Below are 27094 nucleotides of genomic sequence, written 5' to 3'. Positions count from 1 at the left end.
TAACTTGAAGTAATAAAACCCATTTTGAATTCACAGATGATATTCTACTTTATAACACACTGAGAAATAAATTTTCCAAGATTTTTCTTCAGACTTTTCTGTTTTTCCAAACTATGTCCAGCCATCATAATCTGGGGAACGAATAAAAAACGAATGAATAAACCCCACACTTCAAAAATTAAGCCCACATAGCATTGTCATTTCAGGGCTTATCTGTTTTTCTTCAAGCTATCTGCAATACCCTGGTTGATCTCAGAAGTTTACTTCTGAGGTACCTGCAAAACCCTGTTTGATCAGTTGCCTCTCTCTCACTGAGAAGCCTCATTCTTGGTAACCACAAATTTCTTCACTCTATTTGAACAAATCATAATGTCTGAAGTAAAAAATACATATGTTACTTTTTGATTTTGATGGACAGAAACACCTATTGTATTGAGAAAAAATGGAGGTACCCCCAAAGCACAGATTATCACTTTCAATTTCTTGACTTTTTACCTTTTCGCTACATTTGCTGTTGATAAAGCCTGGACAAAACACGTCCATGGAATCATGGCTTGGAAGAGCAAAACCTTTCTGGACAACTACTGTTTCTCAAAATCAAGACAGACAACAAACTTTGACTGAGACATGTACTGACTTTACTGCTTCAGAATGTGTGAAACACATTTTAAATAGGCAGCCTGTATTATACCTTGCAAACATTAGTTTATTCCATAATTTTCATGCTTTATGGTGGTAGGAATACAGACAGACATGAAAAGACTCTTCCAGTTAATGTGTAAGTATCGGCACCTATTCCACTGTATATAAGCTGGAAATACAAATTCATTAATCTCTTCACGACAGCCCAGTTCAATTATATATTTTTTCTTATTTTTCTTTTACTGTATGTGGACATAATCTTCTTTCATCATGATTTGAAACCAATTAAAATGAAAATTTGCTCCCTAATCTATACAAAGGCATGTGCCAGGGGAATCTCAAAGCTAGAGACTTTCTACACAGAAGTTTGTTCCTGTTTCTCTTCTCAGACCTTTTCAATGTAAAAGACTAACTGTAGCTCTCAACCATACCAGTAGGCATAAAAAGGTTAGAAGAAACTCTTATTTGTAAAACAGGAAACAAAAAAAGCAGTGGGAAATACTTCTTATTAATAATACTTTGTAAAAACAAAGTAAACCTGTTAGGGGTGGGAGTGTGCATACAAAACCAGAACAGGACTTGCCTTTTAGCAGGTTGCCTCCTGTAAAATGTTTTACTAGATCCCTCAAAATTTCAAGATAAAAAAAAAGTCATTTTAAAAATTACATAATTTAAAAAATACTATTTTAAAAATAATTGTTTTGTTGGCTCTGTATCCAAACTATCATAATTAGGTATTCTGAACATGGGGTGCCTCCTTCACTCTTTTTACACATATACGATGTGCCAACAAAACAGCAGGTTCAATAAAAATGAAAAGTGCAAAGCACAAAAATGAAATATTCTCTCATGCAGAGCTTCCAGTATTGGAGTGCACTTCAAGACATTAATGAAGCCAGTAACTATAAATTATAACTAGACAAGAATCATGAGAAAATTCATGAAGAAATGAAGAAAGGACTCCCCTCGTTCCCCCCCCCCCCCCCAAATCGTTTAGGGTACTTTAAACTCCAAGTGAAGGCAGCTTAACTGGATCAAATATCATTGCTTATAAAACAAAATTATTTTGTAGAGGTATTTTCAAGATTCAGATTTAAGGCTCAGTAAGAACAGCGTCTTTGGAAAAGCCAAACCCAGTGGTCAAGAAAATTTACCACAACATATATTTATCAGAAGATATTTTATTGCCAACAAGTACAAAATTGATGCCCTCATTCCCTGATGTCTCATTTTAAAGATAAAGCTTTTCCTTCACCACTTTGAAAGATCTGTAAATACAGCACTGTAAAAAACAAAACCAAAAAGCAATAATAAATTAAGAGAAAGAAATTTGAGCAGGACAGAAGCAGATAACCCACCAAGGAGGAAATGTGTTAGAAGCAACAGGAAAGTTCTGAAGTGGAATCAAAATATTGTAGTATGATTTCCTTCCAACAGAAATTTGGGGTTTTTGCACATGAAACAAAATAGCAGCAAAGAAAAAGGATAAATACAAGTGCATGTATGTCCCACTGGAACTTTCTTTTATTAACCAAAACAGTAGTACTCATCAGAATCAATTTTGGGATGTTTATGCAGAGGCTGTGAGTCCTCCATAATAGAAGAATCACTAAACTGGTCCATATCAGAAGGGGTTTGGCGACCAGGGACGTCATCAACTAAAGTGTCCAAATAACTCCCCACTGATATTCCATCCAGTCCATCACTACAGTTGTGTAAACTGTTACAGCTGCCATGGAGGGATGTGTCCTGACTTTCCAATAAGCTGCACAGGCTACCACTCAAACTGCTACCTCTGCTGGCAATGGCCTTCTCTTCAATTATCCATTTGATTGATTCAATGCTTTCATTGATGATAAGTAGCTGGCGCATAAGCTTGACATCAGTGGCTCGGAGATTAACCTACAAGGCAAAAGCAATTAAAAAGATTAGCGATTTGCTCTAAAATCAGACTCTAAATAGCAGGCTGGCGGCAATAGAAGGATTTTTTAAAACTTGCCTTCAGTATCTAGCACAAATCTGTTTAAATAGTCGTATATAAATATATGTATTACTATACTTTCAATGAAGTTCAAGTCGGAACCTAATCATGCTACATAAGCAGCCCATTAACAGGAATGTTGGTCATCAACAAGACTTGTAAACGTTACCACTATGATGCTAGTAGATGAAATATAGCTGTGACATGACAACTCCTGCGGATAATTTTTCATTATTTAGAGAACCAAGACACAACCCCGTGTTCATTTACAATGACTTTCAGCTATTTAGCAGATCCAAGCAGCCAAGCATTCACCTCCCATCCTCTTTGTTATGAATATGATAGTAATCTAATATTTTCAGATGTGTGTTATTTGCAAAAAAGACTTGTTGATCTTAAACATTTATTCACACTACATCTGAGTTTATGTTGTAAGCTGCAGTACAAATTTCCAAGAGTTGAAACAGATATGGCTAATTATTGAAACTGTAAATTTCTGATTATTTAAACTCGTATCAGATGAAGGTTATGACCTTGTGGTCAACCACGTGTTATAGACTAACAAAGACTGACAATCGGCAAAAAATAACTGAACAAAAAATACTCTCCAAACACCAACTCCTATTTTGCAACATAATTCTCATGGTTGATGCACACACACAGAAGTGTTAATGGTAAAGCATAGTGGCATATTGCAGTGCTGCACCTCACAGCACTTTATGTTCTCCTTACTAGAAAAACTTAGAAAGACACTTCTACTAAAATTTGTGCAATGAAATGACATATAAAGGTGATGCCTTAGTGTTTAATTTATTGCTTCTTTCTTTTCATCTGAACCATGATGAGCATTGGCAAGAGATTCTGTGGAATCTCCTATTCGTCACATGAAACAAGTGACAAATTACTGAGACGGTAATCTAACAAATTGAAGATGATTCAGGGTTTGCCCATATGGTCAAGTAGCAGCAGCTACTCCCATCCACAGTGTGAATTTGTGAAACAGCTGTTTAGTCATGGAAGTGTGTCTGAGCTATATCCCGATGAGAAGACAATGCTAGTTTGCAACCTCATTAGCTCTGCAGCCCCTACCAGTAGCACCTCGGAAATACTAAATGTTCGACATCACAATAGACACACTTGCAATCTCCACATCCACACAGATCTGGGCCTACATAAACTTTTGCCACAGTGCCAACACAGGGCATGCATGTTTAAAACTACTGGGAAGAAAAAAGTAATTTCAGAAGAACTCATAGGATACTATGTCTAACATGTAATTTGTGTCATATTTTATCGCATGTTCTTACATCCTCCAATTGTACAAATCAAACATATTACATGCAGGTATGCCACCAATTTAATATACGTATTTTACTTCCCCTTTGGATATAATTTGTCTGTACTTCTCTACAAAAATCTGTGCCACAATCTCTCACTGTATTAAATACATTACATTAAATACATTAAATACTCTTCTTCCATAGATCACTTACATGTTAACTTTCAGACAATTCAGAAGAGCTTTAGTTCACTGAGAAACAAGAAAACAAGTTAAGATCTGTTATGCCAGACAATAGACATTTTATACTGTTCTCCAATTCCATGATTATTATACAGAAGTATAGCATCTGTATTGTTCATCTACAGTGGACTGGAATGAGATTGATATTCTCAGGAAGCAAAAGCTATTTCTTCTTTTGCCAAGCAAGACATTTGGACATGATTCTTTCCATACTCAAATGCCAAATTCTTTTCAATATCCCAAATTACACTGACTTGTTAAGGTTTTCAAAAAATATTTTAATGTATTTTTTATTCTGTTAGATACAACAGAGGATTGTACTGGCTCTGGCTGGGATGCTTCATAGCAGCCTCTACAGGTGATGTGTTCTAGCTCTGCGAACAAATCAGCATTGATGACAAAGCAATGTTTTAGCTACAGAAGAGCAGTACTTGCACAGTGTCAAGGCCTGCTCTATTTCTCACTCTGCCCCCCAGGCAAGAAGGCTGGGGATGAGCAAGAGGTTTGCAGTGGACACAGCTGGGACAGCTGACCAGAACTGACCAAATGGATATTCCATAATGTCATGTCCAGCATTAGAAGACTCATTTGGTCTTTCCAAAGTATCTGTGACATGGAAATTGTCTGGGCATCAGTTTGCTGCTGGGAGATAGTGAGTGATTTTGTGTACTTTATTTTTAGTGCCTTTGCATAATTTATCTTATTTTTTTTCCTCTTTGCTTTACTTTTGAAACTGTGTTTCTCTCAACCCATGAATTTTCCTCACTTTTCCTCTTCTGATTCTCTCCTCCTTCTCACTGGAGGGTGGTAAGACAAGTAAGTGAGCAGCTGATGGGTGTTTACTGGCCAGGGTCAACCCAACACAAAGATTTTTCAAACTTTACAAGTACCAGACTGTCTAGGTAACTGTCAGGTAAGTATTCGCAGTCCCTAAAACAACTTCTGCATTAGGCTCACTCCCGTTTCACAGGATTTAATATAGATGATCTGTTACCATGGAAAACAGCTTTACCATATAGTTTTAACAATGACGCCCATCTATCATTGTTTCAGATGTGAGGTTTTGAAAACAGATTGACTATTTGGTAGCCCTCCTACTCAAGCCAGCTTTTCTTCTCCAGCCCATAAATCACTATAAACCATTTGCTTGGCAACCAGGCTGTCGTGACAGCAGCAAATTAGCTGACTTCCCAATTGCAACTACAGACTTCACCAATTTCCTGTATATATGCAAGTTTGGAGACAGCAATTTCCCAAAAGGCTGATTATGGCAAAGTTTAATGGAACTAGCACCAATGCACCACTGATGAAACAGTCACCTTTAGATAAAATGGAGATCTCGTGTATTTCAGTTTCAGGTTAGAGGATATGTTTTTTTTTGCTCTTCATGTATCTATGGCTTCAGAATTTCTGTGGAACGGCCTCCTTAGACTAATTCTTTGCATTCCTGCTGATGAGTCCTCCTCCTCAAGTTATTATTTACTATTTAGTTACTATTAGTTACTATTTAGTCCCAAGTCTCCCATGTCCATTGCGTACTTTTCCTAAAGCAAACATTAAAAAGTAATCCACCAAGACTGATCTTTAATGACACTTATCAACTGATAACATAAAAATGTCACTATGACATTTCTTGCCTCTTGTGTATTTCAGCCCAGACACAATCACATTAGTTTGTACTTACACAGTTGCAACTCATGTAACTGTTGGAGCAAACCAATCAGTTCCAAGAGGTCTCAATTAAAGGGATTAAACACAATACAATCTCATTACATTTCACAGCTCCATGCACAGTAACAGGTGCAGTTCAGCAATAATCTAAACAGAGTGAATTGTATCTAATTTAGGCATTTTGGAACAGTCTCTACAGCTACTCTTTAATGTAGAGCACAACACCACCAAAGGCAAGGTGTGTGGGAATCTGTATCAGTCTTCAGCACAATGTTATGACATACAGCAAGAAAGAAATTGTGGTAAGACAGAGAAAAACAAATTTGGGTTACAACCTAGCTTACATATCCTGTTGTTTGGTTTGCATAATCACAAGAGTACAGATCCCTAGGAATGCTTAACATTAACCAGCTAGTCGTGGCATGTGAGAATAATGAAATTAAAGTGACAGCGAGCATCTTTCATGTAACACAGTGTGCTAGTATTAGTGGACAGAACAGTTTAGCTTTCAGACACAACCAGTTCTTCAGTCTGGAAGGAACATCTGACCTAAACACTCACTCACATCTCTTTTCCCACACTCACACTGGTTGTTCTAACAAGAACAACATTACTGCCCTTACTCATCTAGCCTTGGTTATGGGCTTCCATAATCAACACTGTCACTTGCATGACACTGTTACACAAAAAATGTATAAATGCACATACAGACATCTGTGTACACACACACACACACATATATACAAAAAGACATATACACATATTCCTGTTGTTTCTGTACGTACAGTGTTTTTCAAACAGGATTTGACTAGGTTATCGGTTTTAGAATAAAACGATAATGATTACGGCTGTTAACAAAGACAATTAATGCTTCTTGGCAGTTGTCCAAAATCGTGAATTAGCTGTCCTAGTCTGGTCATTTTACTTTTGGATCAAAGTTGCACTTGCACTCAGACTACTGGCAAAATGGACTTGTGTTTTCCTGCTGTATATTCTGTAGATGTAGCTTCCAGTCAGCTCCACACACAGCAGCTCCCCTCCCCCTCTAAAAACAAGAAAGCTAAAAAATTCAATTCAATATATCCTTTTAATCTGTCAAAGCCATCTGCAACACTAGTTCCTTTCTGCAGTCTGTTTTCTTTTAAGTTCCTAGAAACACATACTTTTTCTTTTTTATTTTTTTCCTTTCCTTTTTCTCTTCCCCCCCCCCCCCCTTTTTCTTTCTTTTAAAAACAGCAAATCTGCAGTGATATTAATGGCAATTATTAAGTGTGGTCTGAGAAAAAAGATATTCCTAAGTTAATTTAAAAGACATTGATTTAATTTTCTCCTCAACATCTTTATGCTGTGTGTTTTAATGAGCACAAAAGAAAAAGGAAAGGAAAAAAGCGTGCTTGTATAACAAAGTATTTCCTTCAATACAGATCTTTCAGTCATAGCACAGTGAAGTAAGTCACTCAAAGACGTGAAATCTTAAACCTAAATGGATTCAGGTAGTTATTTAAGTCACCCTGCTCTGCACAGGATCCCTAGGGCTCAAACACTCATCAAGGATTCAGTAGCATGGGATCTGTGGTTCTGAAGCAGTATACCTTTGTCCAGTTATCCACAATACAGTTATACACAATAACTGGAAGTTGCATGTGAACAGTAGCAAAACATGGTACCCCACTGGAAGCAGTCTGGCGGTTGAACAATCCTGCAGAAAGAATTAGCAGATGAAGAGGTTAGATGAAATGGGTACTGCAGTTAGTTTCATCTGTTGTTAGTACTGCCACATCCATCTGTACTGCCTTTTTTACAAAATGAATTTCAAGCCAACACAATCTTTCCACGACAAACAGGCCTGTGTGACCACTACAGTTTAGGAGCATTACTGCTCCTACATTGCTGCTGCCTTCCTCTTCCTACGGTGTGTCAGAGACAGCTTTCCACCCTCCTGCATCATAAACAGTCATAAACAGTTTTATGGTTACCCACCTATGCCTAGCTCCTCCCCTTTCTCTTTTTAATGGCAGATTACCTTAGTTTTCCATGGAATAATGAACTCCATGAATTCATCTGAGATGCAACAAAAATTAAATAAATCTAACAGTCAATTTATTTTGAATTCTGAGAAGTCTGCTTCTCCTCAGAAGCCAAGCTTATTCTAGTTTCTCCTGGAATTGCTTTTTCTATTACAAATACTGAGCAACAATTTTCAAAGTAACTAAGAAAAGTAATTCCCGAAGATAGAGATAAGAGATGAAGCATAAAATAAACATTTGTTGGAAATGTTTAATTATTTGAGCAGATTTAGTCTTAAGAAGATCAAATTCAGTCAGCAAATATAAAAGGATATACAATTCATCAATAAAACATGGTCTCTGAGAGATGACTCTGTGAGAACATGCATAACGAGCTAGGAAGATTCAGAATATGTGAATATATGCATTACTTAATTGGAGTCACTGAGCTAACATATTTACAACAGGAATTAATGTGGTCACACATACGGACTTTATTAGGCAACCACCACAAAACAACCACACAGCACATGCACTTGAAGGTTAGCAGGCTCAGAATGATATTACAATAGCTTCTCAACAACAGTGAGAGAAAGAAGTGTTTTTTCTTCCATTCATTTAATATGTCTAAAAATCACAAATGACAGATAAGGGTAAAATTTCTGCTCCCTAAACATACAGGTTAATTAATAGGTTAAGTCTCATAAGCTCTGTCCCAATTTAAGCAGTTCTTATGTATGTGCTTGACTTTAAACCTCTTGTCTGCTACCAAACTGCCCTACTGATTCCACAGTGTCTGCATGAGGTTCTTAAAATAAGCCACTTTGGGCAATGGTATTTCAGGATCAGGATAAAAAAGCAGTGTCTAGTCTGACTTCTGAATTTGAATGCAAACTTCATCATCACCTATCAAAAAGCCAAGGAGATTCCATGTGATAGAGCAGAAGCACACAGGTTAACTATCCCTAGCTAGAAGGGATCAGTTACTCACTGGTGGAACTGCAACTGCTTGTGGGGACGTTCCACATCCACTCCACCGCAAAATCAACTAGTTCAGATTAAATTCATGCACTACAATAATTGAAGCTCGCTCAACCTATCAAACACTGTATGTGAGCTCTCTCATTTCCTCAGTTTCTTAACATGCATAAATAATAAACACAGTAACCACAGTTTGGCACATCTTAAATTGTCAATAGGTTGAGGTAGATGCTACAGTGCTCATCAGGGCCATGTGTGTCAGATTGATTTACCTCACACTAAGTAAAACACACGCATTCTTTAAATTTCAGTTAATAGTGTTACAGGTAGATCAATAGCTTTTTGCACTTCTGTTTTCTTTGTTTTCTTTCAGCATAGACTTGAGTCACAATGCATTGCTGGAAGGTTTTCCCATTTCTTTCCTTTTGGTTTTTACACTTGGGGTAGTCTCCAAACAATAAGAGGCACATACAAAAGCTACCTATACAAATCTCAATTTCCCAGATAAATCCTTGATTTATAGTTGCAGTTTGCTGATCTAGTTTATTTCTGCAAATTAAGCAAATTACACTGTCCTTTTTCAGATGCACTTCTGTAATGAGTCATAATAAAAACATTTTGGTGGGCTACAGAAGCAGTTCTGACAACTTACTTTTTCCATTATTTTGCAAAAGACATTATTATCTTTGTGCTTCTCTTGAAGACTCACAAATTTTAAAAGGCATAGTAGATTTTTAGGCAGCATTCCCTACAATGAAGTCCAGAGAATGTGCAGTTATTAAATTTACAGTTTCTGTCCGCGCCCTTGACCTTGCTAGTTTAAAAAGAGGCTCTAGTCTAGTCACGATCTCTCTTAAGCCTGCTGCGATTCCAAAGCAATACCACACCAAGTGCTTACGACACGTTATTTCTACAGGTCCTTATATAAAATTTGGTAGCAACATAAGGTAGCTTTGTGAACAGGGTCTCTTAAGTAAGAGGGAAAAAGGAGGACTGTGTGATTTGACATCAGCCAGACAGGACTCTCCTTCTGCAGACAGAACTCTGTATCTCACACTAGAGGAGGAAAAGCACCTGAAACCAACCACTCATTACCTGCAACAAGGAAGTGGTTAGGCCAGATCTGAGAGACCACCAAAATGATCAGGAGGCAGAGCAGAACATGATGAGGGAAAAAGTTAGCTCAGTAAGCACTAGAGTAAGTAATTCAATGAACGGGTTTCAAAGACATTTCTTGCAAATACAGAAACAAAACATTATGCCAGCATGGTTATTTTCTGGTATCTTCTCGTAAACTACAGTATTAGTTATTTACATTTCTCTTACGACACCCTATTTGAATATATTAGCTTTATACATACTAATTGATCCCCTTCAGACTTGACAGGAAAATACATGCCATCGAGTTGTGCAATTGCTTAATTGCATTATCTCTGTAATAAAAAAAGTGGATCTCAATGCCTTTTTACTCCTCCCTGGAATGTGCATCATACTTTTCTTGCTAGTATCAGTGTGTAGCCTGTCATTTGCATTAATACATAGTAAAATCTCTATGATTTGGATGAATCATCAATTCAGTAGGGTGCAAAAATACTGGTTTAGTTTTGAATCTTATACTGTTTGAGATATTCTGTACACTTCAGTGTAATACGAAATTCACATGGGAAAAATCATTTTGCCTTTGTTTTTTTGGTTGTCTTTTTATTCTACTGTGAAAACGAAGCTGGACTTAATATCTACTAAGTAGATATGATTACTATTATCAGAGAGAAATATGCCACACATCTGAGAGCAAGAAGCAGGAAAAATTAAGTTAGTTAAGCCCATACTTCACCACCTCCTCCTCCCTGCCCCCCCCCAATAAAATAAATGCTAAATCAGAACTTTAAATATTGAAGCACCACAGAAACATCCAGCCTCAGAAGGATGAGAGACTATAAAAGGAAGCTCCTGATTGTTTTAAAGCTCAGTTGAAGAAACATGAAAGGGAGCAGGGAGGAACTGTAACAATTTAAGAACAGTAGAAAGCATCTAATGCAGTATGAAGTTTTTACTGCATGTTTCTAAATATCATATACTGCTGTCATAAAAATAACATCTGACCTTGGAAACGTATCTATGATGACAGAGGTGAAAGTGTCCAGGGAAGTCCACGCTACGGACCCACATGTGTTGACAGACAAGGTAATGACACTACAAACATTCAGGTCAATACGAAGCAGCTGCAAACAGTGTCAGAAAGTGTGACAGCAGATGGACTATCATAGCACCATTGTAATGTGCTCCTGAGCATCTGTCACAACACAGCAACTGTACGCTTCCTCCCCACCAACATGAGGCAGCACTGCAGCTCAACAGCATATCCAGATTTTTTTTTGCTTTCATTAACTTACCTATGCTTACCTTGATCAAAACATGCTCCTAAAAATGCAGTGCTAATACTGGAAAAAATATTTATTCTTTCTGAACTAGGTCAGGTTAATGAGGACTCCAGCCCTCTACTCATCCTTTCAAAATCAATTAGTTTTAATACTGGCACTGTGTAAATATGCTCAAAAGCACCAAAGTAGAAGAACAGTGATAGAATATCATGGGTTTTGCTTACAGATACATCTGGAACTTGAAAATATTGCTTGTACCTAGACAAGAGTGATCCTCAACTTGTTGCTCTTCTTAAAGGGGGAAGAAAAAAAGGAAAGAAACAACACATGCTTTATTCAAGTCAGAACTGAGACATGACAATATTACTACTTGGGACAAAACTAAACTTTCTTGAAATTCAAGTCTGGTTTTGCAGTATCACTGGAGAGACACATGAGATTCAAAAAAATTCAAATATTTGCCTTCTCAGAGTTCAAAGTAGGATTCTGTTTGTAATAATTCTGTGGCCCTGGTGATTGGGTAGGTTCTGTTAAAAGCACAGTTTTAATCTAACAGTCAAATCTCTACTGTTGGCACACTCCCATCCTATTTACTGAAGGTTTATCTGAATAAAAAGGAACTTCAAGTCAGCCTTGTAATAGTAAGCAATCACGTCATCTTAGAACTGGTTTATCAGAGTTAAGAAGTGATATGCTGATCATTGATTTTTTCCTATGGAAATGTTATGAACACGTATCTGTGCCAAATCTTTTTAAAAAGTATTTAATAAAAAATACCAAACATCTTATCATACAAGCCTCTTTTTTTTTTTTTCTTTTCATTCCTTTCCTTACGTATAGTCTGTAGACCATTAAAAGTTGAGCGTCTTTCAGATTCAGTCTTATTTTTTTCTTTAAAATAAAAAAATTCACCCATATCTCTCCACTGGTGCAATCACCATCCTGCTAAAGTACTGTTCATTCACATGATTTGTGCTCACCTGAATGTACTAGCAAATCTGTGATCTCTCAGAGAAAGTGAAGCCAAGTTGTCTATTTTGAGTCTTGAAATTAAAAATACACTTTCAAACTTGCAGATACCTATAAATAGTTAACTCCTTTTATCTCTTTCTCACCCACTAAGAAGGGATCAAACAGTTCACAGCCAATCTGCATCTGGGCTATCAAGGTTAAAAAACTAGAAGCAAACAAGAAATAAGTACCATTTTTAGCAAGCTGTAATGCTGAACTTGGCTAACACAATTAACCAAGCAGGCTGCTGTTTTTAAGCCTTTTGCATAGGTATGCTCCTACAGAGCACACTGAAGTAATCTACTCTGGAAGCTACAAGGCATGATTATGCAACTAAGGTGAAAACACATATTAAAAAAATCAAATAAACAGAAATCCTAGATTCTAGCCGAAGACATGTGATAAAGTAGCAGGAGTAATCAATCATGAAATATAAACTTCCAAAAATGTCAAACACAGGCACTCTAGATACCTGTCTTTCCACATTATTTGATCCCTGCTCTGACTAATAACCATCAACCACAGGACATGGTGCAGACCTCAGCTTCTCCTAGACCACTCTGGCTAGACTCGTACTCAATTTTTATACCTTAATGGGTTCTTAGCAAATATTTCTACATACCATACGACTGCAGCACTGTGTCTTGATCCTAGTTCAGCACAGAATATTAATCTCTACTACTAAAAGCTACTTCATACTACCAGAGGTATGAGTAGAATGGGAAAGAATCAAGGTAATTGATTACATTTACCGTTTCTCTTACTATTATGGAAATACTGACTAGCTGGGGAGCAGAAACAGAGTGCCAGATTTGCCCCAGGCTAGGAAAAGACAAATATGGCCTTTGAAAATAATCACAGAATGGTTTGTGCTGGAAGGGACCTTAAAGACCACCTAGTTCCAACCCCCTGCCATGTGCAAGGACATCTCCCACTAGATCAGGTTGCCCAAAGCCCCATCCAACCTGGTCTTGAACACCTCCAGGGATGGGACATCCACAGCTTCTCCAGGCAACCTGTTCCAGTGCCTCACCACCCACTGAGTGAAGAATTTCTTCTGAATATCTCATCTAAATCTACCCTTTTAGCTTAAAACCATTATCACTTTTTCTATCAATATATTCCCCGATAAAGAGTCCCTCTCCAATAAAGAGACCCTCTCCAAATTCCATAATCAGAATCATTTGAGAAGTGAGAGAACTAGACAAGGAAATCTGGGCCACAACAATGTTGCACTGAGCTAGAGAACTATGGTTTTACCTTAAAAGGGCAGGATAGGGCTCTTTTAGTGTAATTTTGTCATTGAACTTCAACAGACCAGGAAGGAAATGACCAAGCAAAAAGAAAAGCTTAAACATCATGTTGTTGTTGGGCTTAAACTTCTTTTTCTTCTGAAATGGGAGGACTGCTGCTGTGCACTGATGAATGTATAACGAGCTATATGAGTTGGTCACTGTGAGCTGCCTCATCTGCCTACGGAGAAAACAGCAGTTACCTCCCCTCTATTGTTCCAGTCACAGCCAACTAATGCTAGGCACTAACAAATGAGTAAGTCAATTCCACTGGCACTTGATGTTGAAGAATACTACTGTTGCTTTGGCATACTAGTAACGCTCTCTTCTCTTGAAGACTTTCTTCTCTACTCTTGAAGGATTTTAGTTTTCCCGTACAAACCCTGTAACACTAGGAACCAGCCATAGGCCATCACTTGAGATTGACATATTCTGAAATACAGAATCACAGAATCATCTAGGTTGGAAGAGACCTCCGAGATCACCTAGTCCAACCTCTGACCTAACACTAACAAGTTCTCCACTAAGCCATATCACTAAGCTCTAAATCTGAACTTCTTTTAAAGACCTCCAGGGATGGTGACTCAACCACTTCCTTGGGCAGCCTATTCCAATGCCTAACAACCCTTTCAGTAAAGAAGTTCTTCCTAATATCCAACCTAATCCTCCCCTGGCACAACTTTAGCCCATTCCCCCTCGTCCTGTCACCAGGCACGTGGGAGAACAGACCAACCCCCACCTCTCTACAGCCTCCTTTAAGGTACCTGTAGAGTGCAATAAGTTCGCTCCTGAGCCTTCTCTTCTTCTCCAGACTGAACAACCCCAGCTCCCTCAGCCGCTCCTATGCAAAAGTCCTCCTGAGAGATATTAATTAGGCCTCTTAATGGTTACAGTGGTTGAAGTGTCCCTGTGAAGGCAAAATGAACTTGCAGTCACAGGTCAGGAAGAGTTCTCTTTCCACTTTGGTTTCATGTCCGCTCCTCTTCGAACTGTATAGTGTCAAGAAGCCTAGAACAAAAAATAGTCTGAGCCTGCAATGGCTACTGGCACGACTTCTCGAAGTCAGCATGTTTGTGTGCAGAATCACCCAAACTCTCTTAGTTAGAATACCCTTCTGCCCACAGAAAGGATTCTTCAGTATCAAACTACAAAAAAAAAACACACAAAAAAACGTGTTACCACTATTTCGTTTCACGTGCTTTATTCTAAACACACATTGTCTGGGTTTGACCAACAGAGTAAACAGTCCGTATTTAGCAGCCAAATGTAGAGAACAAATTCACGCTCGTGGTGGGCCAGGAGCAGCCACCCTCCTCTAGGCACCATTTCAAGCTTAAATGTTAGTCTCATCCCAGATACCATTCACTTCACTAGTTTTTGAAGAGGTAGCAAACTGATGCAGATCCTACTTCTGCTAATACAGAAATGCTTTGCAGTTTTCTCCTTGCTATCAGGACTGTCGTTTATAATTATTGCAAGAATCAAGGTCAAAATCTGAAGCTTTATAAATAAAAAATATTCTTTTCTGCAAACACTATTGAGAGAACAGTGTCCAATGTTTGCTATGCCTTATAAGCATGCACCCTAGTCACAAAATCTAGTTCAGTCATTTCAAATTGAACATTAATTTAAACCAGTAGAAATTCTGTAGGAGAACAGAAAAAAAAAAGAAAAAGATACAGACAGAAACATGCAAAGCAGGGTTTTATTTATTTATTTGTTTATCTTGCGGTAAAAACATGAAGTTTGGAAACACTTGACCTATCTAATAAATTATAATTCTTGGATGTGCACCTCCTTCTGCATCTACAGCAAGGCCAAAACAGCAATGCAGTAAAATGACTCTCCTTCTGGAAGCGTTTTAGCCATAAATGCAGCTGGTATCTAACAACATTGAACAAAATTAAGCCAGTAAAACATTTATAAAGTCTGAAACTCCCAGTAGTTAAACAGCAATTCAGCATTGCCTTACAGGCACTAAATGCTTTCACTTCACCTGGCACTGCACCCAGCAAGGCTGTACAATATTGCAGGGAGTTTGTTTTACAGCACAGCAAATGAAACATGCAGATAACTTCCCCTGGCAGCTCTGTGTGTTTGTGCTTCCTGTTACCTAACAAATGTGTCATATCATTCGTTTGACAAAGCATTAAGAATTGCCAGGTTGGCATGAAGGGGGCAGAAGGATTAGACTGATGACAATAGGGTTTCAGAGCTGTGCATGCATTTCTCTTCTCCATATTTATGGAAGCTCTGGGAAGAGGGTGCATAGCCTGACAAAACAGAGTAGCTAACACTAACATCTGACATGCATACATTGCTTAAACTCTCTGGTGCCCTTCTCTTACGGAAGGAGGAAAACCTCCTTTGGAGCAACATCGGGGGGAACCCTCAGCTGTGTTTTATTTCACATACCCATCAGCCCCAGGCTGGAAGCCAGTGGGACTCACTGCTGGAACAGCATACAGGGTATTTCAGAAGTAACGGACCATCTGTATCTGCTTCTACATTTGATAAAACCTGGGTGCGAGTTTTATACCTTTCAAAACTCTACAAATGAGAAGGTCTACAGACCTACCAGAGTCCATTCCAGCTGGCTGTAATGAACACTTCACCTCCACAACCAAGTGTTCTGTGGAGCTTGCAAACTGCTCAGGTACTTGACTGAAGTTCTTCAGAACACAAAACATCACAGGATGTGCCTAAATGGCCCACTGCTCACTTGGACATAACCCAGTTCTCACTAGAGACTAAGACAGACATGGAAAGACAACCACTGATGCCTAAGCTGCACACAGCAGCTGCCAAAGACAGAACATGTGAAAAACTATGAAAAAGTAGTAAGATTGCTTCAACAAGTTTAATTAAAATCTTTCTCCAAATCACATCTTCCAGTAACGGTTACCTTATGAAAGTGAGTCCAAACATGTTGCAGGCACAGTGATGTCTTAATTTGACAGAAGCATAGCTGTGAATTCAGCAACTACTGAATTAAGTATTCTAGTCACACACCTTATGACTACAAAAAAAAAAAAGGCAAAAAGCAATGCAATGTAGATTATGGTGCGCCTATTTAAATGACAACATACATAAATACCGTCTCTGTGATAAATGTTCTAGCAGATTGTTATAGACACAAAATAAGAGCGTAAGTGGCTCAAGGGATGCCAATGCCATTTATATATCCATATGGCTCTGTGCACCCTGATACAGAGTAAGATCAAGTCCAGAAACCTACCTACCCTCAGAGCAAGGCTTACCACTTGATAATCAGCATTATTATGGTGAGTGCAAGTGCAAGTTTTTCCAGCTAGATCTGGTTTGTAGCCGTTCAGCTGATAACAGAAGAGCCCCTCACACTCATACCTTTACACTGCAAAGTACAGATGTGCAAGAATGTTTTATCTTCTACATTAAAGAAACATAATTGTTTTAACTGTTAATCTCCTTGGCTCTTATTGCAGACATATATTTCAGAACAAATATTTCATCATCTCCCTGAAATTCCACAGCAGTCACTCCCACGTAATTCTCTCTCCAGTCCTTCTCTAGTCCTTGAATAACTTATCCTGTCTACTGCTGAAAAGTTAATTATTATTAAGTGACTGAAAAGGTCAAGATTCACAGGTTTAAAATTCTTAGTACTAGGATTCCCTTCTGGCATTAACTGAGGTTATCCAATGACAAGGATGATATTTCCAAACTGTGCTTGAAAACAACAGGCCATAGGACAGCAAGACTGAACAGCTTAAACTAACAAAATACACCCAAAACCTCCCTAACGAGAAAGCCAGACACATGGAAAGTCTTACAGAAGTTATTTTTCCTTAAGCACCCAGTAAGCTTATTGGCCCAAACTGGGTAATCTTGTTCCTCACAATTTTTCTGTTGATGTATGCCATCACACTTCAGTCCAAATTCAAGCTTCTCCTCCCTCCTTCTTCAGTTGTTTTTAACAGCTGTAATTACCAGTTTCTTCAGCATTGTAGATATGTTTAATAGCTTTCTGACAAGCCTGCAAGTAGCCACTTTTCCTGCAGTTGTTTTAGAGCAGGGCTTACTCAAACTACTCTTGAGTCATTAGAGCTTAACAAGTCACCAGTTTCCTATGTATCTCCAGTACGTAAGGTCTGCATTCACAAAAATCACACTAAAATTTCATGTATTGCCTATTACCTGTGTTTCAGTTAGAATTTTAGAATACCTACCCATAAGTTTATAGACTGTGTAGAACACAGATCCTCTGACCTGAAATGACCTGAGCATTGCTATGCAAGTAGTAGCAGAGATCTTACAGTAAGAAACTTAGTGATGCACTGATGACTTCTAAGGCTCCAGCTGCCCTCCTAAATACTGGCCCCAGCTTTCTACCACTGAAGATAAATAGCTGATTGAAGCCAAAATTCAACAGAAAGAACAACAGACATGATGGCAAAAACAAATCCACCAGTGGTAAATGCTTATAGCTAGCAACCCCACTTACAAGGGTGAGGATTGGAAAGAAAAGGCTACAACTCTGCCTTTGTAACAGAAATTTGCCCCTTTTATTACAAGATCTTCTACAGTTCAGGTCTTTATCTTCACAAATAATAACTCACAAACCATCTTTTAGAGTTGCTTGTATGTAAGATACTCAACTGTCATGGTTACAAATGCAGGTGAAAATCCAAGAGAGAAATTGCCCTTGATTTCATAAAATTCCAATTACTTTTCAGCACTTGTTGGCCAGTCATCTCTGGTCAATGTATGTATTTAGTATTGCGCATTTCAAGTTTTTTGAGTTTACACACAAAAGGTTCTTTTTAACTACGGTTAGCCCTAAGTATCCACACAAAATCATGCTGTTCTGCTGATTTCATTAGAAAGTTTGCAATCTGCTGTAAGCTACTGTAAATCACTTAAACTGTAGAGCTCTGTACAGAAGGGGTTTAATTTTCAGCAAAACACCACATCTTTTCATTATGAACTGTCATCAATCAGATTTTAAAAAACAACTTCAAAGCCAAAACTCTTCCTCCATCCTTGAAACAAAATAATCAGGAAAGCAACAGCATGAAATGCTAATGTGCATTGTTTCAAATCAGGACTGTCAGAAGTCTCATCTGTAATTTGGCAAACTAACTCCATCTCTTGAGTGCAATCCATGAGACTGCTGTGACAATCTCTTGTATTGCATGTGTTTCACACTGATGATGCTAGGTTAGGTATCTGCAGTGTTTCACAGACTCCTGGTCAAGCAGTAATTAATTATGTAAGCATACGTGTACTTTCTGGGGACTTAAACCTTTCATTAGCTAGTACAGCTGAACAGGAATGGCCTTAAGCGCTGACTGCGTGCAACACGGTGATGTTCCAGAATTCAAATCCTTTTACCAGGTACTGCATGAAATTTGCCAGCCAAAAGATGCTTAAGTATGCACAAAGCTAAATAAAGTTGTTTATCTTGTCCTGCTGAAGATGGTCTTTAAAGTCAGAAAACTTGGCAAAGTTATGGTAGCATAATTAGATTTTATTTTTTTCTTGCTAGATTTGGTCATTATCCCAAAGGATCAATCTACAAATTCCTTTTAATCTGAGCATCCTAATATCACTGTGCAATCTAAATGCCACATAAAAATGACAAATTCCTTCAACCACATCATGACAATTGGAGGGTACAAAAGAGAGAACTTTTTAGCAAGATCCAAGATTATGAGCTTTTCCAGTGAACTTCTGGAAGACCTGTGGAAATAAGTTAATCTCTATTTCTGTATTCTTTCTTTTTAGTTCTAAGAAGAGCCTCACTTCAGGGGTTCATTGAGCAACTGCTCACTAAGAAACCAAGGTTAATCAAACCCTCCTACACAGGCTTGAGGCCTAGCCACTAGTAATTTTATATTTAAGATTTTATCTTCAATCAAGTTTTTAAGCACAAATTCCAATTAATCTAACAGAAAACCAGCATCTGATAGAGTTTTGCACTGCTGACTAGACACACTGAATCATATCTTGGCTTCAACTAAGTCAATTGATGTTATCATTGGAAACAGTAAATGTAGCCGCCTGTACCTACAGCAAGTGTTAAAAGAGATGTTTCAAGTTACATTTATTGACTTTTTAAAAATGCCTTTCAAAGAAGCTAATAAAAGCAGACACCCCCTCCTCCCCCCCCAGTTATTGTTCTAACAATTCTGAAGTTGCTCAAAATCTTAAGAGCTGGTAAGAGAGAGTTACAGAAAGTCTGCCCTTCAATCTGCATCTTCATTTACATGCTAAGTATATGCAAAAATTGTTAAAAAAAAAAAGGAAGAGGAAGGACTAGCATCATAATGACTGTATTTGCCTCAGTTCCAATCAGTACAAGTACCACTAGTTCTGCTTCATTTTGTCAGGACTATTAAAGCAAAGGGAGAAAAAAAAATCAACTAGTGAGACTGCACAGGCACATGCCTCTTTCCCAACCAGCTTTAGCCTAAATCTGTCATACTCAATTTCTTGGCAATGGGATTGTTTCCACTTACTTCTCCCCCCCCCCCCCCCCCAAAAAAAAAAAAAAACACACCACCAAACCTGCCACACTCAGAATACCCAGTTTGGCCTTCAGGCGCATTAATGATGTTTGATCCTCAACGGTGTTCACTGGAAGAAAGTTCATCTAAAAGTTCCAGCTCTGCCATTTCCCTCTTAATTCCAAGACACTGTTTACCTTTTTTTGGACCCAAGTACTCTTATGCAAAGCATGTTATTATTTTATTGTGTGTAGTGCAGACAGACTATGCTCTGACTATGCTCTCTCTAACTTCTTTAGCTTTCAAAGATGCAATTTGAGAAAAATATGAACTGAAAGAAAAAAAACAAAACACAACATACTTTGTTTTCAGGTGTTAATAAAAATCTCTCTTTGAGTAAACACAGAGCTTGTGAAGGAGAAATGAGGCTTCTGAAGCAGCAGCAGTTAGTGTTCAGCCCTCAGGTTCAGCAGTTATGAGCCATGTTGATTACTTACAGCAGCATGCAGCTGTACTGAGTGGTGACCTCACGAGCATTACACGTAAGAAACAGGATCACAGCTGTGAGGGGTATGGAGTATTCATCACATTCTAGGTTGACCAGAGAACAGCATTTTGACCCACGTTAGCAATTACACCTTGCTTCTCTTGTTATGCAATGGCCTTATGCCTCAAAGGTTTTCAGGATTACCAGGGCAGTTGCAATCACAGACTTGGATGGGAAAAGTGAAGGTAAAGAAGGGGAAGGTGCCCTGGCTTAGCAGGTCCGTAGTTCAAGAAAGATACTCTGTGGCATTCTGCACAGGATTCCAGTGACTACAAAGTTCGGTTCCAGGGAAAAAGAACAATCCACTCAAGACAGCGAAAGGATCAGGGGACGCAAGATGCAAGCCTCAAGGCCTTAGTCAGCAGATGTACAGTTTACTACCACACACCTGCCTATCTGTCAGGAGCTTAAACTCATGGTCAAAAACACTACTCCTAAATCAAATATGGACATGATTATATGCTCATCTCTTTTAACATTCTCCTGCAGGAGATGATATATGGGAGGCAATCATGTCCACCCATTTTATTCATGCTTTTCCAGGCCCAAGGACATGGCAACGTGATGACAGACATTTCAGAGCTTCCACCATCTCTCTCTTTCTCAGAAACATCCAAATCAACAAATATTAGTACTTCATTCTGAAGCATGATAAACATATAGGGCGGTTGAAAGAGCAGAAGAATCAATTTCATTGGTGTCTGGAGGAAAAAGTGTGCACTGAAAGGAGAGAAGATGGTCCTGCATTTTAAAATGAGGAAAAATTATACCTACCTCCATTCCTGCACAACTGAATTTACTTCGGTCACTGGAAGGATTACATACTACCTGAGATAAGGCTTAATGTACGCTCCCAAGCATTACAACCGGGTTTACATTACAACCGGTACGCTTTCCTTGTTCTTTACTGTCAAGGGCCAAACAATAGGGTGTCAGTGGAACACAGAGGTTCCTCCTCTCATAATAGCTCATAATAACTAATACATCCTTAGCACAGTCGAAAGCTTTGGAATCACTGTGATTTCAATGCAACGAAAGGTCAAAATGTACTCATCCATAACATAGCTTTATTTCTCAGATTTAGTTGGAATTTGTCAAGACGGGCACAGCCATTGTGACAAACAATACCTGTGGGAAAGGACAGAAGTTGAGGTACATAAATGCACAATTTGTACGGAAAAAAAAAAAAAAAAAGCCACGTCTGCTCAAAATGTCTTCGTTAACAAAACCTAGAAGTTAATATAGTGAGAATGTACTGGTCAATATTAAAGATTAAGACGTCTGCACAACAGTCAGTCTCAAGTTATTCATATGTGACTAGGTGAGCCTGAATAACTTTGGTTTGCAAATATGTACAAAAAGGTTGTCTCAAGCCTGAAGCAAGCAAGCCAAATAAAGCCCCCACAGGTGTACATTTGAACTTCTGTGAGTAGGCTGCAGAAGATGGTATCACAGAGCAACTGGGAAAAGACAGCATAATAGATGTTGCTTGGTTTTCTAAACTTCTTATTTTTTTCCATTTTTTACAATTATATATATTATAATATAATTATAATGCTATATTATAGCAGATAGTAACTATTTTTCTCTCCAATCAAGGCCTCTTAGATATTCATCAGAATCAAAGAATAATATGCTACTAATAGATGTGAAACAGTGAGACAACAGATGAAAAGTTTTGGTTCTGTTTTAGGAGTGATGTTCAGAGGAAGAGGAAGAGACATAGAAACTCTCCTTATCTACTGTTGTTCTTAAATTGTACAAATCTGTACACTGTCACAAGAAAACTGCAGAAGGGAAAGGGACAGATTAAGAACTTGAAGAAACCTTATGGACAGAGGAGAAATCTTATGTTACTGTAGACAACCATAAGAAGACAGCTAACTTCCAAGCTCTGGTTTATAGAAAACAGATGACACAAGAAAAAGTATGTAGATAGAGTAACTGTATTTCACCTTGTACAACAAACAGTCATTATAGAAGTAGCTGAATGGGCATGCACAGAATAAAAGTCAAACGAGGTGTGCAACAGAACTCCCCTGACTTAGTGTAAGCAATGAGTTTAGATGTGAAAAACTAAGTCAGACATTGAAGTGAGAAAGAATAGGTGAGATCAAGGAAGGTGAGACTAAAACTTGTTCATTCCAAGAGCAGGGGGGAAAAAGAAGGAAATTGGGAAGCAGAATGAAGAATACAGACAAACTAAAGATGTTGATGTGAAACTTCACATGTAAAGTAGATGAAGAAGAGACCAGCTAGTAAGGAAAACACGATGAAGGCATATTGCTTGATTTTTATCCCTTAATAGGCATAACTGCCATGACATGTCTAGACAGTCATGCCAAGAACTCCATCCATCTTATTTGCTACCTTTGCAGTTCAACATCCCTAAGACTTTTGTATTATAATCTATGCACAGGTCACTCTACAACCCTCGTACAAGAATAGAACTTTGAGAATTAACACAAAGGATGCTAACAATGGGGAACAGTGTTAAAAACTAAAATTCTCAGTGGTCATTACACCGAAATGCATGATAGTTTAGATTAGCAAGCATCTCTTAAAGCATGTGAAGTCGTAAAGCACTAATTGTGATATAAACGTGACTTTTCAAGATTAAGGTTGTAATCTTGGCTATGAACTCCCAGAATGCCCATTCCAAAGGGATTTCCCTTTCCTCCTAGCCTGCTTATTCTTTCAGAACTCTCCCACCCACCCACTGACCTTTTGCTTATACATACATGAGGTTGCACCGGGACAGGCACAATGGTATAGCATTGTACTTGTTTACATAGGATGAGATTGCTTTGTTCGCTCTGAATGGCAGAGTTCCAAGACAGTTGCATAAAGCCACCTCCACAAGCTGCCAGCAAAATCCTCATCCCAACAAGAAAATAGTACAGAATTTGAACAAGCAAGTTATGCATCAAGAACTGTGGAAAAGGGCTGCTACCAAAAAAATGTTCTTCTGGGATCTCGCACAATGATTACAGTCTAATATAACTGAGGCCCAATGGGCATTGTAAGAATCGTACCTACTGAGTGTTCAATATTTTTGGTTGGTGGCTCATTTGCTTGCAAATAGTGTGATGGTTCTTTCAGTTTTGCCTCAAAGGTGGCAATTTGATGGCACCACTGAAAAACAAAATTTCTCGATGACAGCAGCACACAACGCAGGGCGAGCACCTGCTTTAAAACAGTAAGCAGGCCAGAAGTCCAGAAGTAAGTCGAGTCACAGAAATCCTCTCAGCCACGTTACAAATAGGAGCCTGGCGAAGAACCACCGCGCATTTACACGGTGTCTGGTCAGAACTAGATAACCCCCTGCAGACCCACGTCCACAAGCAGAGTCCCAGGACACCAGGCCGAGTTCCCAGTGCAGAAACCTGCCGTGTCTCTCCAGCTACACGCCGCCGAGAGGCAGCAGGTGCGGCGCGGTGAGGCGGCGGCGCCGCACCGTGCCCATCGGCACGCCCGCTCCCTGCCGGGCTCCGGCTCCGAGGGGCGACCCCGTCCCCTCCGGGCGGCCCTGCGGGGAGCCCCCCCGGGCACTCACCATCTCCTGCCGCAGGAGGTGAAGTTTCGTCTCCAGCCGTGCGAGGGCGGCGGCACGGCGGCGGCGGGGGCCGGGGGCCGCAGCGGGGCCGCGGGCGGGCTCGGTGGTAGCGGCGGCGGTGGCGGCGCGGCCCGGGTGCTCCTCCCCGCGCAGCGGTCGCGCCAGGCTCTCGGGCACTTTGCGGCCCAGCTTCTGCTCCACGTCGCGGAGGTCAGGGGGGCCGCCGGGCTCCATGGCTGCCGGCCTCGAAGGGGCCCGCGGCGCCGGACGGGGCGGCACCGACGCTACCCGCGGCCGCCCGGCCGCTGCAGGGGCGCGGAGGAGCGGTGACCCGCGGCAGCGCCGCGGCCGGCGCCCGGGTGGACCGCGGCGGACATGGGGGTTCCCGGCACGCCGCCCCCCGCCCTCCCCTGCCCTGCCACTGGGTGGGGGGGCACCAAAACTAGCGGGCGGGAGCGAGGGGGGGCAGCTCCCCCGGGGCCAGGGGGCGGGAGCGCCCCGACCCCGCTGCGGGACCTGGACCGCGACGCGCGCTGTCGGCGGCCGGCCGGGGCACCGCGACCCGAGTCATCGCGCGTCCCGGCCCGCTGCAACTTAAAAGGCCGCTGGCAGGTGGAACAGGCGCGCCCCGGCCCTCCTACCGTAATGCCGGGACAAGAGGCGCACCTCCGCGGCCAACAGCGCGCACCCCGGCCCGGAGCTGCCGGGCAGGGCTGAGGAGCGGCGTGAGGCTTCGGGGAAGGGGAGGGGAAAAGTGGAAAGAAAAAAAATGAAGAAAGAAAAAAAAGAAGAAAAAAAAAGGAAAAGAGGAAAAGAGAGGCGAGAAAAGGGGAAAGCACAAGAAAAAGGGAAAGAAAAAGAAGAAAAAAAGATAAAGAGAGGGAAAAGGAGAAAAAGGAAAAGAAAAGAAGGAAAAAATGAACAGAAGAGAAAAAAGAAAAGGGAAAAGGAAAGAAGAAAAAAGGAAAAGAAAAAAATGAAAGAAAAGAAAAGAAAAAAGAAAAAAGAAAAAAAAGAAAAGAAAAAAGAAAAGAAAAAAGAAAAGGAAAAGAAAAGGAGAAAAGAAAAGAAAAGAAAAGAAAAGAAAAGAAAAGAAAAGAAAAGAAAAGAAAAAAGAAAAAAGAAAAAAGAAAAAAGAAAAAAGAAAAAAGAAAAAAGAAAAAAGAAAAAAGAAAAAAGAAAAAAGAAAAAAGAAAAAAGAAAAAAGAAAAAAAGAAGGAAAGAGGAAACAAAAAAGAAAAACAATCCCTAGAGCGCTGTGACCTTAGATCACTTTCTAACAGGGCTAGATGTATCTACAGGGTGAATGTTATTTCCACTTGTCAAACAGGTTTCATTGCAGACAGGCTGATTTTCCCCCTTCCTCCATGACCCCATTATTACTTTTGTACCCCCATCCTCCCTTTAAAAGCAAAGTTTGTTAGCTTCATGGGTCACCGTAACTCTGGTAACAAGGTATGCACTGGCCATGCTGATCGCAGTGGCAGAAGAGCCCTGGTAATCCTTGGCCTGGTGTGTTGCTCCATGTGCCTGTCACGGCACTGAAAAAGACCTTTCAGTGGTGAAACTTGCAGTTTGACTAGTCCCATCTGTGGAGCTAGGGCGGGGGGGGGTGAGAAAGTTTGGCCAGCCACTCTGATCACGACAGGTACTTTACAGCAACTCAAATCACAAAAAGTAAGCCTAGGAAAACAAAATATTGTTACAACAAACTGGATGTGCCCTGTCCAATAATTTCATCAGTACTTTAAGAGTTGTTAATCGGAGAGCTTTGAAAGGGTTTAGTACAGTCAAGCAAAAATTCTGCTGGCACGAGTGAGAATTTCATAGGTGCATTGATTTAAGACCAAGACACTTACCCTGTCAATATATTCAAACCATCTGGAAGTCCTCTGCTGGAGACATACACAGAGCCTTTTATATCTCTTGTATTTGATGGGTCTGTTTAGTTCTGATGACAGAAAACAAACAAACAAAAAACCATAAAGATTCTTATCAGAAAAGAAAGGCAGAAACAACCACACACACAAAATCAGAATCGTCCTTATGGGTTCCCCCCACCCCCAGTATGTGTTATAAAGTTCTGTTTTAATTTCTGTATATTTGGAGAACAGTTTCTGTATATCATTAAATCAATATTGATTTGTGCTGTTTTGTAAATTAGCAAGGACTGTGCTGAAGTTCTTCCTGTGTGAACTATGAACATCTTGTTAAGTAAAGGTTTAAGTTTATATTACTGTTGCTACACTACTGAACTATAAAAGGAGGTTTTGTTGTACAAGGAGCAAGTTATATATTTATATATATAAATATATATACACACACACTTTATTATATATATACACTTTATATATAAGTGTATATAAAGTATGATTAAAATATATTTGAACTTTGTTTTTAAAATGAAAATATGAGAAGAAACAACCAAAGTTTCATGTGTTTTTTAAAATGTGTTCCAATCCATAAAAATTTCCACAAACCCTACTGTAAACAATCTGAAAATAATGAAAACATTTTTTTTATTGCTCCAGATGAGCAACATTCCACATTCGGAACTATATGATGTACCTTATGCATTCAGGATTTTATGCTTTACTATCTTATGCTGTGATTCTCATCTCTTTGCATTAGTATACCAGCATGCCAGTCAATAAGTTTACTCTTGAATTAGAAGGGTAAAAATATGTATCTATGTTAAACCCACCCTCTCAGATCTTCAGCATTACAAGATGTGATAGACTAATCTGTGTTTCAAAGAAAGTTTTCTCTTTTAGTAAACAAAAGCAGTACTTAAGCTGTATTTTCATTCTGTAAGATGAAAATCCTCTATCTTCATTTTAATACTATTGTTCTCTTCTGCCTTGTGCTGTCCAATCTTCAGGTGAGATTCAAAGTTGTTTTGAATCCTTTGTTGTTTGAATATGGCCATATAGAACAACCTTTGCTAGCATTTTCAGTGTTTTAGCTCCTTGTTATATCCTCCTACTAATCACTTCTTCTTGGTAGTTCACTCCCT

General features: G+C 39.4%; 1 protein-coding gene across 1 annotated transcript; it reads right to left on the bottom strand.

The window, feature by feature from the left end:
* Positions 1–1803: 1803 nt before the first annotated feature.
* On the bottom strand, positions 1804–24804 carry LURAP1L (leucine rich adaptor protein 1 like). Its single transcript, XM_066988141.1, has 2 exons — positions 24079–24804; positions 1804–2544 (listed from the first exon to the last, which is right to left on the bottom strand). Exons 1-2 carry the CDS (start codon positions 24310–24312, stop codon positions 2170–2172), a joined length of 609 nt encoding a protein of 202 aa, XP_066844242.1. The 5' UTR covers positions 24313–24804; the 3' UTR covers positions 1804–2169.
* Positions 24805–27094: the final 2290 nt, after the last annotated feature.

This window comes from Anser cygnoides, chromosome Z (assembly GCF_040182565.1).
Source record: "Anser cygnoides isolate HZ-2024a breed goose chromosome Z, Taihu_goose_T2T_genome, whole genome shotgun sequence".
Classification (NCBI taxonomy): Eukaryota; Metazoa; Chordata; class Aves; order Anseriformes; family Anatidae; genus Anser; species Anser cygnoides.
The sequence above is the reverse complement of the archived record's forward strand: the minus strand, read 5'-3'. Positions and strand labels throughout refer to the sequence as shown.

Coding starts and splice junctions, on each gene's coding strand:
- LURAP1L (XM_066988141.1), bottom strand. CDS start 24,312: ATGGAGCCCGGCGGCCCCCCTGACCTCCGCGACGTGGAGCAGAAGCTG. Junction 2,545..24,078: donor ACCTCCTGCGGCAGGAGATG/GTGAGTGCCCGG, acceptor TTTGCCTTGTAG/GTTAATCTCCGAGCCACTGA.